Source organism: Procambarus clarkii, chromosome 49 (genome assembly GCF_040958095.1).
Source record: "Procambarus clarkii isolate CNS0578487 chromosome 49, FALCON_Pclarkii_2.0, whole genome shotgun sequence".
NCBI classification, from domain to species: Eukaryota; Metazoa; Arthropoda; class Malacostraca; order Decapoda; family Cambaridae; genus Procambarus; species Procambarus clarkii.
Window position 1 is genome coordinate 10,346,670 of NC_091198.1, and position 20,000 is coordinate 10,366,669.

A 20,000-nucleotide genomic window follows, 5' to 3' on the forward strand; every position below is an offset into this window, starting at 1 on the left:
TAACTACATTAAAACCTCTATAGTTTGGTTTAACTCTATTAAAATACTGAGTGGGTTTAACAAGCTCACTTTGATACTGGAGCTGACCCAGGAAGAACTGATTTAAGACCATCAGAACAACGGCTGTTGTTGCTGTTTTAAATTTAACTACTCAGAACGAAATGTCCCATGTAGCACGGGCTATGGCGAGCCCGTAAACAACAACGGCATGCAACGGTATTTAATATAACACTGTTGCACCTGTTTTTACTTCCTCTTGTGTTTCTAATCGACATGTATGGCAATATGATTTGCCAGTATGTGATGAACATGTAAGTTTAACTTTGAATTTCCCAGAACAACAATAAGCAGACAAACTTGGATGACACAGTTTTTTTTTATCACTAGGAGAGACCTTTGTCGTCGTCATGTTGACTCACAACATCAACATTGGCTAGATGGCCTCTAACATCAACATATTGTGTTGCCTGGTCGATAGGTTGGATTTCCATGCGGTTCTACAGCCCTCCACACACGCCCTGAACTCGGCGTCTTGTGGGAGGGGGGGGGGGGAGAGATATAGGTCCTGATCTCGATGTCTGTGGATGGGGGGGGGATATAAGTCCTCATCCCCCCCCCCTCCCCCGCATGTCTAGTTTAAAACTCGAAAGGTTTTCATATAGACCAATCGACGCTGAGACCGGCTGTCATACCATTTTCTATACGCTGCAGAGACCACGTCGTGGTCCATCAGCCAGTACGCGCTTTGTGTTAGATCCGCAGGCGTTTTTGTGGGTCAAATTTAGCCTTGCTAGGAATGTGTGTGTGTGAGAGACAAGCGGGTAACCGCCTCTCCCGAGGCAAGTCGCTCCAGTTAACATGCTAATGTCTCAAGCTTTTTGGAGAAACTGACGTCACTCCAAGTAATGTTACTTAAGAAAGAACAAGACATAATCTGGGCAGAGCCTGCCAGCCCACACCGCCCGGCTCAAGCCCGCCACAGTTAACACAGAGGCGTCTTTATAGACAATAATAAACACTATTCTTAGACTATTCTTGAGGAGAATAACGGAACCACAAATCAACCTTCCCAAGGCACTCGACTCAGCCATGACTCTCCCGACACTTGTCACTTTTACGACAATGTTTACGGGTTCTCATTTCATTTCAAAGCCGTTTTTATATATTATTATATAGCTTTTAATCTCCTTAAGTCTTCTAAAAGTATATGAGGCGTGTGAGGAAACGCCTCAGCGACCGAAAGTAAGTGGTCATTAACGCAAACCAAAATCCAAATCAGAATGCCCGTACGGTTTCTCTACTGAGATAGATTGCGTTTTTTTGTTGCTTTGGTTAGTATCCTTTTATTTCGTTGGGATGGAGCTGTGAGCGTTTGGGAGGGGGTCGTTCCTCCCATGAGGGGGTGACGACCACCTGTCAGGTGGCTCCTGGAGACTTCGTGGAGTGAGGACCACCTGTCAGGTGGCTCCTGGAGTCTTCGTGGAGTGAGGACCAGCTGTCAGGTGGCTCCTGGAGTCTTCGTGGAGTGAGGACAAGCTGTCAGGTGGCTCCTGGAGTCTTCGTGGAGTGAGGACCAGCTGACAGGTGGCTCCTGGAGTCTTCGTGAAGTGAGGACCAGCTGTCAGGTGGCTCCTGGAGTCTTCGTGGAGTGAGGACCACCTGTCAGGTGGCTCCTGGAGTCTTCGTGGAGTGAGGACCAGCTGTCAGGTGGCTCCTGGAGTCTTCGTGGAGTGAGGACCACCTGTCAGGTGGCTCCTGGAGTCTTCGTGGAGTGAGGACCACCTGTCAGGTGGCTCCTGGAGTCTTCGTGGAGTGAGGACCACCTGTCAGGTGGCTCCTGGAGTCTTCGTGGAGTGAGGACCACCTGTCAGGTGGCTCCTGGAGTCTTCGTGGAGTGAGGACCACCTGTCAGGTGGCTCCTGGAGTGCTAGAGACGCGAAGATGCCCCACTGGACTGTTGAACTTTTTCCAACAAAATGGTTAAAATTATTGGGTTCAAGGATGCGTTTTGGAGTTGATTTTTTATGGTCCGTTCACTATGGTTTTGTTGTGTGGCGCTGGGACTGGTACAGGAGGTTAGGGATATACTGGGATAAATATGTAGACCTTGGGGCCAGGGGGGCCAGATTCACGAAGCAGTTACATAAACACTTACGAACCTGTACATCTTTTCTCAACCTTTGACGGCTTTGGTTACATTTATTAAGCAGTTTACAAGCATAAAAACTTGCCAATCAACTGTTGTTATTGTTATAAACAGCCACCTGGTACTTTGGAGCTCATTAACTGTTTAATAATTGTAAACAAAGCCGCCAAAGATTGAGAAAAGATGTACAGGTTCGTAAGTGCTTGTGTAACTGCTTCGTGAATCTGGCCCTTACTAGGAAGGCCACCACCATAGACCTAAAACAGCAGGAAACACGACTCTCAACACCGGACAGGAACACATACAACACAAATACATATCAAACACACTTACCATTCCCTAACGGGTTCCAGAACTTGGGGCCAGATTCACGAAGCAGTTACGTAAACACTTACGAACCTGTACATCTTTTCTCAATCTTTGGCAGCTTTGGTTACATTTATTAAGCAGTTTACAAGCTTAGGGAGGCTGGAGTTATTAAGCAGTTTACAAGCTTAGGGAGGCTGCAGTTATTATGCAGTTTACAAGCTTAGGGAGGCTGCAGTTATTATGCAGTTTACAAGCTTAGGGAGGCTGGAGTTATTAAGCAGTTTACAAGCTTAGGGAGGCTGCAGTTATTAAGCAGTTTACAAGCTTAGGGAGGCTGCAGTTATTATGCAGTTTACAAGCTTAGGGAGGCTGCAGTTATTATGCAGTTTACAAGCTTAGGAAAGCTGCAGTTCTTCAGAAACATCGCTCAAGATTCGTCGCGGTCTTTGTATAATCGCGTTTACAGATGTGTCTCCTCTCTTCTTAGTGTCTGTCTGTGCGTTCTGTAGGGGGCGAGGCTGGTGATGACCAGCTGGGGGCTTTCTGTCCCGGGGGTGCACATCGTCGTCATTTTGCAGCGGTGTTTGGTGAGGATGGTTTAGTTATTATCATTGGTTTAGTTAGTTTTGGGTTCAGTTGGCCCTGTTCTTTGTCGTTCAGTGCGTGATACAGGTAATGTTCTTGACTTGTTCTATCCTGCTGTGGATGAGGAGGAGGAGCCCCAAGGGACGAGGTTCACTGGTATTGCAAGGGCACCACCACCACACAGGTGTTGCAAGGGCACCACCACCACACAGGTGTTGCAAGAGCACCACCACCACACAGGTATTGCAAGAGCACCACCACCACACAGGTGTTGCAAGAGCACCACCACACAGGTGTTGCAAGAGCACCACCACCACACAGGTGTTGCAAGAGCACCACCACCACACAGGTATTGCAAGAGCACCACCACCACACAGGTGTTGCAAGAGCACCACCACCACACAGGTGTTGCAAGAGCACCACCACACAGGTGTTGCAAGAGCACCACCACCACACAGGTGTTGCAAGAGCACCACCACCACACAGGTGTTGCAAGAGCACCACCACCACACAGGTGTTGCAAGAGCACCACCACCACACAGGTGTTGCAAGAGCACCACCACCACACAGGTGTTGCAAGAGCACCACCACCACACAGGTGTTGCAAGAGCACCACCACCACACAGGTGTTGCAAGAGCACCACCACACAGGTGTTGCAAGAGCACCACCACCACACAGGTGTTGCAAGAGCACCACCACCACACAGGTGTTGCAAGAGCACCACCACCACACAGGTGTTGCAAGAGCACCACCACCACACAGGTGTTGCAAGAGCACCACCACCACACAGGTGTTGCAAGAGCACCACCACACAGGTGTTGCAAGAGCACCACCACACAGGTGTTGCAAGAGCACCACCACACAGGTGTTGCAAGAGCACCACCACCACACAGGTGTTGCAAGGGCACCACCACACAGGTGTTGCATGGATAGCATCCTGGACTGGCCAGCCTGGAGTGTGTATCACTCAGCAACAGGTGGGAAGGGTGGAAGGGGGCGGCGAGGAATGAGGTACCCACCAGACGGAAGGACGAGGGAGGGAGGGAGGGAGAGGGGAAGATATCCTCACCATCCTCAGGATGGTTATCATAAAATAGATAACTTGCATTGTTGTTATGTTATCAACTCACTTCCACATCAATGTCGCAAAATGCTGGATCCTCTGAAGGTGATAGTTTGTAGGACACACTATATCATTACTCTCATCTTAATCCATAAGAAACCCACAATTACACCATCAATATACAACCACTATCCCCCCCCCCTATCTCTCCCAACAATCCACACCACTACCACTATTCCTTATCCACCAACAAGCAACACAAACCACCACCATCGAACACACAAACCCCGCACCTTATATTGATACCTTGAGTTTTAACTTGATGTGGTGACGAGGATCAATGGCATTACGGCCCGGTCTCTGACCAGGCCTCCTGATTGACGGTGTGGTTAGCCAGAACCAGGTGCATACAGTCTGACGTGAAGTCACAGCCTAGCTGATCAGGGTGTTGATCGTGGTTCCCTCTAAGCACAGCAGGAGGTTGGCCAGTTGCGCCCCTAATAACAAGGGGGTGTCGAGTTCTGTTGACCCCAGAGTGACCCCAGAGTGACCCCACAGTGACCCCCACCCCACCCACTCTGCTTACTGCCTTGTTACAAGACGATACGTGAAGGAGGAGAGACGGGGGAAGTATGCAAGGCAATGAAACGACACTTCAAAACACCGATAAGAAACAGTATTTAACTCTTGTGTAAAAAAAGATTATAGTCTGAGAGGCTAAGATACGCCACCGTACCTGCGCTTTAAAATTCTAAGAACCTCTACCCTCTCGCCTGGGGGGGATCTTGTAGGCGGAATCGACGGAAGTTGTAAATTGCAGACAGTGGGAACACGTTCAACCAGCGAGCATCAACCACCGGGTTGTTACCAAGAGCGGCGGGCGGGGTCAACCCGCTCGCTACACCCTTCTCCAAGCGGGCGTCGGGCTGTTTCGGGTCGGGGTCAAGGCGCGGGACTTGACCCCGAAGTTTGTCGGCAACTTAATCTATTTTTCTCACCTTTGTTAGGTGATGGATTTAGGGAGCCGGTCGGCCGAGCAGACAGCACACTGGACTTGTGATCCTGTGGTCCCGGGTTCGATCCCGGGCGCCGGCGAGAAACAATGGGCAGAGTTTCTTTCACCCTATGCTCCTGTTACCTAGCAGTAAAATAGGTACCTGGGTGTTAGTCAGCTGTCACGGGCTGCTTCCTGGGGGTTTCAATTATAAGAAATGGATAAAGTTAACTACAGAAGGCATAGCGATTGATTGATTGATTGATAAAGATTAAGCCTCCCAAGCACGGGCATGAATAGCCCGTCAAGGCATAGTGGCCACATTTCCGATAATATATCAACTCCACCCCAACCCCCCAACACCTTCACATCGGTCTCTCTCTCCTGGTTGTTTCGTTATTGTTTCAGATTTGGATACTTAGAACTCAGTGTCCATGTAGCACAGGCTATGGTGAGCCCGTATCTCCTGGACAAGTAGTCGTCTTTACAAAGAACTGTCTCTTGTCAGTTACCCTTAAAACACCTGTCCTTCCACCGCTGGCTGCCCCGGGGGCACCTACAGGGTCGGTCGGTTCAGAGAGGTGGGCAGGTGAAGGGGGGAGAGAGGGAGAGGGGTGTGGGGTAGTGGAAGGAGTTTTTTGTGGGGATAGAAGGCGACCTTGACTCAGTTCTGCTTGTCCCAACACAAAGGAACGTTTTCTCAAGTCTGGAGACCCCTACCCACACTCCTTTGTTGACCCCCCTCCCCCCCCCCCCCACGTGCCCGGGGGGGTTGTGTGCAACCCTCGCATGCACAGCTCTGCAACTGACGCGTTCTGATTTGCAATGCTTCATATGTCCCTCCCCCTCCCTCACCCTCCCCCCTCCCTCCCTCCCCCTCCTCCCCCCCCCTCCCCCTCCCTCCCTCCCTCCCTCTCCCCTACCTGTCAATGGGTCTTGTGCCTCGCTATACCACACTCCTCCCCCCCCCCCAAGCTCACTCTCAAACCATGTATAAAGATACAAGTATCTTCATTAGTGTAGTAACTGCTCTATTGACGTCACTGTATCGACAGACAAAAGCCCCGAAATCATCTCAAGATAACCTCAAGATAGACATGAGGCACCGGCTTACATGCCTAGCCTAACTAACACGTGTTCCACCCAGAGAGAGAGTAACAACAGTCAGGGTGAGAACAGGTGCACACGAGGAGACGGGACAGACTATGCAACACAAGGGTATAAAGTAACTTCTCAAGTTTGCTACTTGTTTAGCTAAAGGAACTGTGAGGTTCCGTGCCTCCGCAGCCCTTGCTAACTAACCTAAGGTTATTATATGCCCACGGGAAGGGTATGGGGTCCACCACTGCCCACGGGATGGGTATGGGGTCCACCACCGCCCACGGGAAGGGTATGGGGTCCACCACCGCCCACGGGAAGGGTATGGGGTCCACCACCGCCCACGGGAAGGGTATGGGGTCCACCACCGCCCACGGGATGGGTATGAGGTCCACCACCGCCCACGGGATGGGTATGAGGTCCACCACTGCCCACGGGATGGGTATGGGCTCCACCACTGCCCACGGGATGGGTATGGGCTCCACCACTGCCCACGGGATGGGTATGAGGTCCACCACCACCCACGGGATGGGTATGAGGTCCACCACTGCCCACGGGATGGGTATGAGGTCCACCACCACCCACGGGATGGGTATGAGGTCCACCACTTCCCACGGGATGGGTATGAGGTCCACCACTGCCCACGGGATGGGTATGAGGTCCACCACTGCCCACGGGATGGGTATGGGCTCCACCATCGCCCACGGGATGGGTATGGGCTCCACCACTGCCCACGGGATGGGTATGGGCTCCACCACTGCCCACGGGATGGGTATGGGCTCCACCACTGCCCACGGGATGGGTATGAGGTCCACTACCACCCACGGGATGGGTATGAGGTCCACCACTTCCCACGGGATGGGTATGAGGTCCACCACCGCCCACGGGATGGGTATGAGGTCCACCACTGCCCACGGGATGGGTATGGGCTCCACCACTGCCCACGGGATGGGTATGGGCTCCACCACTGCCCACGGGATGGGTATGAGGTCCACCACCACCCACGGGATGGGTATGAGGTCCACCACTTCCCACGGGATGGGTATGGGCTCCACCACTGCCCACGGGATGGGTATGAGGTCCACCACCGCCCACGGGATGGGTATGGGGTCCACCACCGCCCACGGGATGGGTATGGGCTCCACCACCGCCCACGGGATGGGTATGAGGTCCACCACTGCCCACGGGATGGGTATGGGGTCCACCACTACCCACGGGATGGGTATGGGCTCCACCACTGCCCACGGGATGGGTATGAGGTCCACCACCACCCACGGGATGGGTATGAGGTCCACCACTTCCCACGGGATGGGTATGGGCTCCACCACTGCTCACGGGATGGGTATGAGGTCCACCACCGCCCACGGGATGGGTATGGGGTCCACCACCGCCCACGGGATGGGTATGGGCTCCACCACCGCCCACGGAATGGGTATGAGGTCCACCACTGCCCACGGGATGGGTATGGGGTCCACCACTACCCACGGGATGGGTATGGGCTCCACCACTGCCCACGGGATGGGTATGGGCTCCACCACTGCCCACGGGATAGGTATGGGCTCCACCACCGCCCACGGGATGGGTATGGGCTCCACCATCGCCCACGGGATGGGTATGGGCTCCACCACTGCCCACGGGATGGGTATGGGCTCCACCACTGCCCATGGGATGGGTATGGGCTCCACCATCGCCCACGGGATGGGTATGGGCTCCACCACCGCCCACGGGATGGGTATGGGCTCCACCATCGCCCACGGGATGGGTATGGGCTCCACCACTGCCCACGGGATGGGTATGGGCTCCACCACTGCCCACGGGATGGGTATGGGCTCCACCACCGCCCACGGGATGGGTATGAGGTCCACCACTGCCCACGGGATGGGTATGGGCTCCACCATCGCCCACGGGATGGGTATGGGCTCCACCACCGCCCACGGGATGGGTATGAGGTCCACCACTGCCCACGGGATGGGTATGGGCTCCACCACTGCCCACGGGATGGGTATGGGCTCCACCACCGCCCACGGGATGGGTATGAGGTCCACCACTGCCCACGGGATGGGTATGGGCTCCACCATCGCCCACGGGATGGGTATGGGCTCCACCATCGCCCACGGGATGGGTATGGGCTCCACCATCGCCCACGGGATGGGTATGGGCTCCACCATCGCCCACGGGATGGGTATGGGCTCCACCATCGCCCACGGGATGGGTATGGGCTCCACCATCGCCCACGGGATGGGTATGGGCTCCACCACCGCCCACGGGATGGGTATGAGGTCCACCACTGCCCACGGGATGGGTATGGGCTCCACCATCGCCCACGGGATGGGTATGGGCTCCACCACTGCCCACGGGATGGGTATGGGCTCCACCACTGCCCATGGGATGGGTATGGGCTCCACCACTGCCCACGGGATGGGTATGGGCTCCACCACTGCCCACGGGATGGGTATGGGCTCCACCACCGCCCACGGGATGGGTATGGGCTCCACCATCGCCCACGGGATGGGTATGGGCTCCACCACTGCCCACGGGATGGGTATGGGCTCCACCATCGCCCACGGGATGGGTATGGGCTCCACCACTGCCCACGGGATGGGTATGGGCTCCACCATCGCCCACGGGATGGGTATGGGCTCCACCATCGCCCACGGGATGGGTATGGGCTCCACCACCGCCCACGGGATGGTTTTGTTTGTGTATAATAAGATTCTCGTTTTAGCAGTGTGGTGAAGACGTTAAGGAGAGGTCTGGCTCCTGCACCTCCACCCCCTCAAGCATGAGAGGAGTGGGAGAAGGATGAGAGAGAGAGAGAGAGAGAGAGAGAGAGAGAGAGAGAGAGAGAGAGAGAGAGAGAGAGAGAGAATGTGCGTGCGTGCGTGTGCGCGTACCACACATATCCCCAAAATATGTCGTTTACTTACCTCAGTTTACCTGAAAACCACTAACACTAGTGGCCTCGACGAGGACAGGAAGCCGGCGGCTTGTCGAAGGTCACCCCCCCCCCCTTCCATTTGCCTTGATGTTCTGCACGTTATTGGCCATATTTTCAGATATCCGGCAAGTATTCCAGATATTAACATTATCCTATCCGGATACCATAATAAACAATGCATAGTGAAATTTACCATCCCCAATTACGATAAATTAATTACCCCAATTACGATAAATTAATTACCCCAATTACGATAAATTAATTACCCCAATTACGATAAATTAATTACCCCAATTACGATTATTGTTTTAATCTTCGTAATTTCTTTAAATAATAATTTTAACTCTGCACGTGTACTCACCTAGTGATGTTTGCAGGGGGTTGAACTCCGGCTCTTCGGTCCCGCCTCTGGTCCCTTAATCGTCTGCCATATATTGGCTCCAGAGCCTCTCTGTAATGTATTTATATATTAACTAACAAAATATTTGTGCGAGCATTTAAAGCATTTAACAATAAAGTAAACCTAATTTACATTTCTTTCAATAAAACTCGTAAAAAAATGTATTGTGTAAAATTATACAAACTTAATTTATTTGTTTCGTCATTCAATAATGGTGAAAATAATTAAATGAAAAGCCAAATAAGTGTTCTCAATAAACAGAATAAAACAAATACTCGAAAGGTATTCCAATTTTTTGTAACAAAACACAGTAATAAATAATAAATTATTCTTCCACTTTGTATAAATTAATACATTATAAAGATTAAGTCATTTATTGTAAGAAGAATTCATTAATTTTAAAAACCCAGCCATTACATATTTACAAATAATAATAGTTACCATCCTGCATTTCAGAACTCAATGGTGGGGTGAGACAAGAATGAGGGGGAGCAAACTTACGAACAGGAATTTGCTGAAATAGAATTGCTATCACCTTGTAAATCCACAACTTTAAGGGTACAGATACAACTTTGCTACAACATGTCGAGGGTCAACAGAGCCACGTATCATACTCTACGAATAGAAAATCGTAGAAAAATAAGTATATTTCTAGGGGGAAATGTGTGAATGAATGATACACGCAGCTGACGTGGAGATGCAGCTGTAATTTCTGACATACGTGGTGTAGATGCAGCTGTAATTTCTGACGTAAGTGGTGTAGATGCAGCTGTAATTTCTGACATACGTGGTGTAGATGCAGCTGTAATTTCTGACATACGAGGTGTAGATGTAGCTGCAATTTCTGACATACGTGGTGTAGATGCAGCTGTAATTTCTGACATACGTGGTGTAGATGCAGCTGTAATTTCTGACATACGTGGTGTAGATGCAGCTGTAATTTCTGACATACGTGGTGTAGATGCAGCTGTAATTTCTGACATACGTGGTGTAGATGCAGCTGTAATTTCTGACATACGTGGTGGAGCTGCAGCTGTAATTTCTGACATACGTGGTGTAGATGCAGCTGTAATTTCTGACGTAAGTGGTGGAGATGCAGCTGTAATTTCTGACATACGTGGTGTAGATGCAGCTGTAATTTCTGACGTAAGTGGTGGAGATGCAGCTGTAATTTCTGACGCAAGTGGTGGAGATGCAGCTGTAATTTCTGACGCAAGTGGTGGAGATGCAGCTGTAATTTCTGACATAAGTGGTGGAGATGCAGCTGTAATTTCTGACGTACGTGGTGTAGATGCAGCTGTAATTTCTGACATACGTGGTGTAGATGCAGCTGTAATTTCTGACATACGAGGTGTAGATGTAGCTGCAATTTCTGACATACGAGGTGTAGATGCAGCTGTAATTTCTGACATACGAGGTGTAGATGCAGCTGTAATTTCTGACATACGTGGTGGAGCTGCGCAGCTGTTTGAGTGGAAGCTGTAACTATAATCGTATGAGAAAAAAAATCATACCAGCTCTGAATTGAAATACCCGCCACAGTGAATGAACAACCCGGATCAGAACAGACCTTAATGAATGATTCAGCAGCCATCAACATTGCGTCATGCAACACTTACTACATTGCACCACGACGACCCGGACACCCTTCCAGAGGCTCAATTAATGCACGTGACCAGCGCAATTGCAACAACATCTATGGACTACCAGGTTACAACACACGCCAACATTTTGGGGGTTTGAATCGAATGGAATGACTTGAAACATTAGCATAATTTATGTTCAGCTCTCATACGAGGATGAAATAGGAAAGTATGTTTATGTATACCTAGGAAAAACATGTTTATGTATACCCCGCTTCTTAGTGTACATTGAGTTTACTGTAAACCTGGACTATAATCATGTCTAAAGTATATTCGCTGGTTGGTCAGTAAGGCATTGTGGTGGTTTGAATAATCCTTCAGAGGTTGACAGGCCTTTAAGCCCAAAGCAAAACGTACCTGCTTTGAAAATATGTCAACGGTACAACGGTACATATGTTCTAAACAAGTACTTGTTTGAAAATATGTACACGGTACATATTTTCAAATACTGTCAGCAAGCTGAATCACTTTAGCTCGTTGGTTAAGAATAATGGGATCCTCTGTCCATGAGCAAGAACCAATGCTGGTTTTTTTTCCCCTTAATTTAACCCGTTATAATAACCGGTAATGGTACCGGTTAATGGTACTGACAAGATCATTATAAAAGTGGTCCACTGATACAGGTGTGTACCCAGTGTACCACTTGTGTATTTAAGCCTTAAAGGTGCGCTTAAAGATTGTCTGGAATGTTCATTTTAATCCTAGAATGGGGGGGGGGTGCGGGGATTAGGCTTAACATCCGCTACAATGTACTAACAATTCATTGCACAATAATCACTTTCAAGTTCTGCGATGAACATTTTTTTTTTAATGTTGTTATTTTTCCAGGCTATACCCAATCACATCAGTTTATTCTGCCCATTGTTTCTCGCCGGCGCCCGGGATCGAACCCGGGACCACAGGATCACGAGCCCAGCGTGCTGTCTGCTCGGCCGACCGGCTCCCCGTTGACTTTAGTGTGACGAACATTAAAGTCAACCATACATAACGCACATTTAGCATGTCGTGGTGCAGTCGGGGGTTGAGCTCTGGCTCTTTGGTCCCGCCTCAACTGTCAATCAACTGATGTACAGATTCCTGAGTTGTTGTTGTTGTTGTTGTTATAGATTCAGCTACGGGGAACAAAAAGTTCCAAGTAGCACGGGCTATGGTGAGCCCGTAGTGGACTTACCTGGCACAGGAGCGGGGCTGTAACTGGGCACAGAGCCCTAGATTCCTGAGCCTACTGGGCTCTATCATATCTACATTTTAAACTGTGTATGGAGTCAGCCTCCACCACATCACTGCCTAATACATTCCTTCCGTGTACGCACATGTATCTTATACAGAATAAAATGACCATTTGCAGTCCGTGATTTAAACTTTTGATAATGTATACTATCACTCCTGTGATTTCTTTTAACTAGTTTACAGATTACTCCACTCTTGAAGATAGGTGAGTAAGCCAGTTCCAATACTACTGTTATATCACACAGTCGTAGCCCAGTCGATTAAGGCAGTGTCTGGGATGCTCCCGGACGCAGGTTCGAATCCTCATCACGGCCCTTGTGGATTTGTTTACTATTGTTGTTTGCTATACGCCAGGTTACTTGGGTGGAACTTTCCTGGTAGCTGTGGACGTATATGGTGACAGCAACAACGCCAAGACTCTACTGTTGACTCTACTACGGGCTCACCATAGCCCGTGCTACTTGGAACTTGTTCCGAGTAGCTGAATCTATAACATCAATCCCTCCCCATCACACACGACTTGCTAATGGTCCAAGACTGATCGAAACGTCGTCGTCCCTTCACTTTCTAGTGTGTGGTTTGGTCATCATATTTCAGCCACGTTATTGTGACTCATCGTCAGCCATTATTGATCTTTATTACTGTACAAATCACGACAAGTTATTTATTTAAACACGTAAAAGAACCGTCATTTTTCTGTGTAATCTTCATCAAAAAAAGCAAGCTTTATAAATGTGGAAATTGAATCTTCTATTAATGCAGCGTCTGGGATCCTCTCGGACGTAGGTTCGAACCTTCGTCACGGCCCTTGTGGATTTGTGCAATTGAATCTTCTAAATAATGATGAGCACAGGTTGGTACGCCGGGTTGCCATGACAACGGGCCACAAGGCGCACGCGCAGGGCGCTTGCCGAAGGGATCCCCACCACCTGGCATATGGCTAGACAACACCACTCAAACATTGGCTTATTCTGCCACAGAAACGCACTATATCCACAATTTTTGGCCACTCGTTTGATCCCTGTTACTTACCCTCCAAGTTGTGGCACTGAGGAATACGAACAACTGTCTGTTTATCCAGAAAAGCGGCGTGATATAGAGCCGCTCTGAACGTCAACAACCGCTCCCAACGGCAGGAGTACCACCTCCAGAATTTCCCCAAAGAGAAAAACTGAAATCCGAGTGAAAATGCCGTTTTCTATGACTGAGGTATATTAACATATTAATTATATGCATATATATATATCGACAGGTGAACCCGTCTCGGTTTATATACACAATGCTCAAGACTAAAGTATATATACTTAATATACTGCCTATCTTTCCTGCCTATCAACCTAGTTTTTTTTGCTATCTTTTTCCATCGACTTGAGAGAGAGCTTGTTGAAGATATCAATCTGTCAATCAATTAGATATCACCAAAGACGGCATCTTTTTTCCCCCGATTTATGATCCGTTTTGGCGGGGACAGAGAGCCTGTGTATCTACATACGATGTGCTTGTACCGAGGCCCTACTCAGGTCGACCTATACAGATCAGGATGCAACCCCACAACGGTTGACTAACTCCCAGGAACCTATTTACGGCTAGGTGAACAGAGGCATTGGGTGAAAAGTGCCCAACCATATCTGTCCCGTTCGAGATTTGAACCAGGGCCTTGCCGATAGTGAGTCGAGAATGAACCCAACTGTAGTACCGATGACTAGTATGTTCTGAGGCACCTGTGGCAATGACCCCGAGAAACTGAACTTCAGATATGTATATCAAGGATATCGATCAAGACCTTGATATCTGGCGTTCTATATCAAGGATATCGATCAAGACTTTGATATCTGGCGTTCTATATCAAGGATATCGATCAAGACCTTGAAATCTGGTGTTCTATATCGAGGATGTCAAGACCTTGATATCTGGCGTTCTATATCAAGGATATCAAGACCTTGATATCTGGCGTTCTATATCAAGGATATCGATCAAGACCTTGAAATCTGGTGTTCTATATCGAGGATGTCAAGACCTTGATATCTGGCGTTCTATATCAAGGATGTCAAGAACTTGATATCTGGCGTTCTATATCAAGGATATCAAGACCTTGATATAGAACTACATGATTCGCACCCATTTGATTTTTTTTAGTTATGACTTGCGAAGATTTCAGTTGCAACTCATACAAATAAAATGACACACACACACACACACACACACACACACACACACACACACACACACACACACACACACACACACACACACACACACAGCAGGAACCCCACATTCATGTTACAAAGCTGCCGTCCTTGTCGCGTGCAATTTTATGTGCACTGTGACTAACTGCTCAGCAATGAGAGGATAACCGGTTCCCGCTCATGTTGCGTCATGCAACAGGTTGCTTCTCGGGCTGGCAGTCTTACTATCTACGGAAGGTAGTTGCGTTATTCATTGCGTCTTTTATCAGAATAGGCTTCACGTTGCAACCACCACGGTGCAGCCGCCAGTGCAGATGTTGAGACGCAGACGACGGCACGAGGGAGTCGTCCAGACGCAGACGACGGCACGAGGGAGTCGTCCAGACGCAGACGACGGCACGAGGGAGTCGTCCAGACGCAGACGACGGCACGAGGGAGTCGTCCAGACGCAGACGACGGCACGAGGGAGTCGTCCAGACGCAGACGACGGCACGAGGGAGTCGTCCAGACGCAGACGACGGCACGAGGGAGTCGTCCAGACGCAGACGACGGCACGAGGGAGTCGTCCAGACGCAGACGACGGCACGAGGGAGTCGTCCAGACGCAGACGCCAGCATAGTCATGGCTCCACCGACTAGCTGTTTATTTCTCGAACTCACAAGCACTGTTTTTAAAACAGGAATTCACGAAACAATAGCACCCACCCCTCCACCCACCCCTGAAAGCAGTATCGCTAGAACAGTCTTCACTTCAAGACACCAGCTTGCCTCCCCCCCCCTTCCCTCCACCATATCTTGAGGTTATCTTGAGATGATTTCGGGGCTTTAGTGTCCCCGCGGCCCGGTCCTCGACCAGGCCTCCACCCCCAGGAAGCAGCCCGTGACAGCTGACTAACACCCAGGTACCTATTTACTGCTAGGTAACAGGGGCATAGGGTGAAAGAAACTTTGCCCATTGTTTCTCGCCGGCGCCTGGGATCGAACCCAGAACCACAGGATCACAAGTCCAGTCACACCATCACAACATCTGTTCTTTAAGAACATGATAATAAAGGAAACTGCATACGGCCTATTGACCCATGCGAGGTAACTCTTGTCTCCACACAACTCATTCACAAACACGTTTGTTTCAAGCTTAAGTTATACTTGTCCAACTTGAGCTTGAAACAAACATCTCTAACTTGAGCTTGAAACAAACATCTCTAACTTGAGCTTGGAACAATCAAGTGATCCCACGATATTATCCGGATTAATCTGGTCACACAAATCAACAACTCCTTTGTCTTAACACCAGTATTTACCCAGGTCTTTCCTAAATATAAATTTGATCAAAATATATCCACTTTTTCGTGTGTGTTTTTCGTATTTATATATTTAATGCCTTGCTAATATCCCCCTTTTTTCTTATGCCCTTTCCTTCACTTGTGCTCTTTAATCTCGTCACCGCTAATCCTCTACCCTTTCAAGAGAATGTAAATTTAGCCTTTTCAGTCACACGTAATAATAAGAATCACACAGAAATCACATTAAGGATATATATATATATATATATATATATATATATATATATATATATATATATATATATATATATATATATATATAAATTCGGTGGGCACGAACCTGTGACCCCGGCATCGCCAGTCGAGTACTCTGACCACTAGACCACTAGTGACTTTTAAAAAAGTCATTGAACCGGATTTCTACAGAAATCACAAGAACTCTGGAGGTCCCTAGTAAAAGTAGTCCAAGTTTGTACGTATAACTCACAAGCACTCTGGTAGAAGGGCAGAGTGGACCCACAAGCACTCGGGTAGAAGGGCAGAGTGGACCCACAAGCACTCGGGTAGAAGGGCAGAGTGGACCCACAAGCACTCGGGGTAGAAGGGCAGAGTGGACCCACAAGCACTCGGGTAGAAGGGCAGAGTGGACCCACAAGCACTCGGGGTAGAAGGGCAGAGTGGACCCACAAGCACTCGAGGTAGAAGGGCAGAGTGGACCCACAAGCACTCGGGGTAGGAGGGCAGAGTGGACCCACAAGCACTCTGGTAGAAGGGCAGAGTGGACCCACAAGCACTCGAGGTAGAAGGGCAGAGTGGACCCACAAGCACTCGGGGTAGAAGGGCAGAGTGGACCCACAAGCACTCGAGGTAGAAGGGCAGAGTGGACCCACAAGCACTCGGGGTAGGAGGGCAGAGTGGACCCACAAGCACTCGGGGTAGGCGGGCAGAGTGGACCCACAAGCACTCGGGGTAGGCGGGCAGAGTGGACCCACAAGCACTCGAGGTAGAAGGGCAGAGTGGACCCACAAGCACTCGGGGTAGAAGGGCAGAGTGGACCCACAAGCACTCGAGGTAGAAGGGCAGAGTGGACCCACAAGCACTCGGGGTAGGCGGGCAGAGTGGACCCACAAGCACTTAGGGGTAGAAGGGCAGAGTGGACCCACAAGCACTCGGGGTAGGAGGGCAGAGTGGACCCACAAGCACTCGGGGTAGGAGGGCAGAGTGGACCCACAAGCACTCTGGGTAGGAGGGCAGAGTGGACCCACAAGCACTCGAGGTAGAAGGGCAGAGTGGACCCACAAGCACTCGGGGTAGGAGGGCAGAGTAGACCCACAAGCACTCGGGGTAGAAGGGCAGAGTGGACCCACAAGCACTCGGGGTAGGCGGGCAGAGTGGACCCACAAGCACTCGGGGTAGGAGGGCAGAGTGGACCCACAAGCACTCGGGGTGGAAGGGCAGAGTGGACCCACAAGCACTCGGGGTAGAAGGGCAGAGTGGACCCACAAGCACTCGGGTAGAAGGGCAGAGTGGACCCACAAGCACTCGGGTAGAAGGGCAGAGTGGACCCACAAGCACTCGGGGTAGGAGGGCAGAGTGGACCCACAAGCACTCGGGGTAGGAGGGCAGAGTGGACCCACAAGCACTCGGGGTAGGAGGGCAGAGTGGACCCACAAGCACTCTGGGTAGGAGGGCAGAGTGGACCCACAAGCACTCGAGGTAGAAGGGCAGAGTGGACCCACAAGCACTCGGGGTAGGAGGGCAGAGTGGACCAACAAGCACTCGGGGTAGAAGGGCAGAGTGGACCCACAAGCACTCGGGGTAGAAGGGCAGAGTGGACCCACAAGCACTCGGGGTAGGAGGGCAGAGTGGACCCACAAGCACTCGGGGTAGGAGGGCAGAGTGGACCCACAAGCACTCTGGGTAGGAGGGCAGAGTGGACCCACAAGCACTCGAGGTAGAAGGGCAGAGTGGACCCACAAGCACTCGGGGTAGGAGGGCAGAGTGGACCCACAAGCACTCGGGGTAGAAGGGCAGAGTGGACCCACAAGCACTCTGGGTAGGAGGGCAGAGTGGACCCACAAGCACTCGGGGTAGGAGGGCAGAGTGGACCCACAAGCACTCGGGGTAGGAGGGCAGAGTGGACCCACAAGCACTCGGGGTAGGAGGGCAGAGTGGACCCACAAGCACTCGGGGTAGGAGGGCAGAGTGGACCCACAAGCACTCGGGGTAGGAGGGCAGAGTGGACCCACAAGCACTCGAGGTAGAAGGGCAGAGTGGACCCACAAGCACTCGGGGTAGGAGGGCAGAGTGGACCCACAAGCACTCGGGGTAGGAGGGCAGAGTGGACCCACAAGCACTCGGGGTAGGAGGGCAGAGTGGACCCACAAGCACTCGGGGTAGGAGGGCAGAGTGGACCTATACACCTCCACTTCTCACAACTACAATAACACACAGAAATCACCGTAACGTGACAGGTGGACACGAACCGGTGATCCCGGGATTGAAAGTCGTGAAGGAATCCGCGACTTTACAGTAGGAATCTGGTTATATGACTTGTACAAGTCAGCTATGGTAAGGCACTACGGGCTCACCATAGCCCGTGCTACTTGGAACTTTTTGGTCTAAGTAGCGAATCTTTAACAATAACAGCTGTGGTCTAGTGGTAGAATGCTCGACTATTCTAGATTGACTTCCCCTATAATTAATCCTTGTGTTCACAGCTTTCTTTTTATTTTATAAGGTTCTTTAGTGTCATGCTTACCCATTATGGGTCACTGATTTTCGACCTAACCACCGAACTAGTTCCTCCTCTCAAAGCGACTGGTAAAACTACCTACAGTGCACTTCGAGCGCACATGCGTCATACTGTACCCGGCTGTAACTGGGGGGGGGGGGACGTGCTCCATGTAACCTCGATTACATTACTCAGCTCATCATAACTAGCTTGTTACAGTCATTGTCGCTTCACACTCGCCTATTGTTTAAACCTCCAAAACCAAGCCATTATCGAACACCAAAGACCAACTGGTTCGCGTCATGTACCGAGATTACCATCTCATGTAAGTCATTATACACGACACAACTTGGAATTGATTGATTGATGAAGAGTAAGCCACCCAAAAGGTGGCACGGGCATGAATAACCACGTAAGTGGTGGCCCTTTGGAGCCATTACCAGTATCATTAGCTGATACTGGAGATCTGCGGAGGTGCGACTGCTTCCTACGGAGAGGTCGTGACCTCTCACAGCTTGGGCTGGAGAGCGAGTCTAAATACCCTATTACCCATAAACCCCCCCACCCCCCCACTCACTCACACTTTGCTAAGTGCCACCCCCCCCCTCCTCCTTGCAGGTGTTATGGGACAATGGGAAGGGGGGGGGGGCGAAGCAAAGTACTTTTGGCACACATTACAATGACAACGACGCCCTTGGACTCAAGGTAAACGCACTTCAACACTGCTAAACACAAGACCTCTTATCACCTGTCGATCACCGTCTCCGAGCGACACACTCGCAAAAACTCCAGAAGTACGCTTCTTATGACCACTTAACCTGTCACTAAGATTTATGGTGTTTGGGGGAAGGGGGAGAGTGGGGGAGGAAGGGGGGAGAGTGGGGGAGGAAGGGGGAGAGTGGGGGAGAGGGGGTCGAGACTCCGTTCTGATACATGTGTAAAGCATGAGGAGCCTTGGGGAGAATTGTTCTTTATTCAACCCCCATTGAGGGTTTGCTGAATTAGGAGGTGGGGTGGAGTGATGGGGGGGGGGCGGAGGTGAGGGGTGAGAGGGCTGCAGGAGAGGGGTAGGGAAGGGGGGGAGAGGGGGTCGGCTAGCCCCCCCTCGGACCGGAGAACTAGCCACACCGTCATTAGAACAGTGACCTTGTACTGCTCGACTTAAACAAGACCTCCCAACTGACACCTGTGGGTTTCGGAGGGAGTCGCTTCCGGCGAGCCACCACAGTCTCGTAGCTCACCAGTGACAGTGATGGTGGTACTAACCTAACAGTGTCCACGGGGGGGGGGGGGAGAGGTCTGTAGCTCTTCATACCCCGCCTACCCGGCTTGTCATACCTGCTGCCTTCGAATTGAACTATTTTGACGTTCAAATTCTTTGTCGCATTCTG

The 20,000-nt window shown here is 50.6% G+C and overlaps 2 protein-coding genes across 2 annotated transcripts in view; one reads left to right on the forward strand and one right to left on the reverse strand.

The window, feature by feature from the left end:
• LOC123763305 (general transcription factor 3C polypeptide 3) overlaps positions 1-20,000 on the reverse strand; it is a 627,296-nt gene that overhangs the window by 413,299 nt on the left and 193,997 nt on the right. The window contains exon 2 of the mRNA XM_069302985.1: positions 9,496-9,585. The gene's annotated coding sequence lies outside the window, so the exon portion shown is untranslated. The remainder of the gene's footprint in view (positions 1-9,495; positions 9,586-20,000) is intronic.
• Positions 19,010-20,000, forward strand: part of LOC123763408 (circumsporozoite protein-like) — an 18,830-nt gene continuing 17,839 nt past the window's right edge. Inside the window, exon 1 of the mRNA XM_069303194.1 lies at positions 19,010-19,021. Coding sequence (XP_069159295.1) covers positions 19,010-19,021 — 12 coding nt within the window. The remainder of the gene's footprint in view (positions 19,022-20,000) is intronic.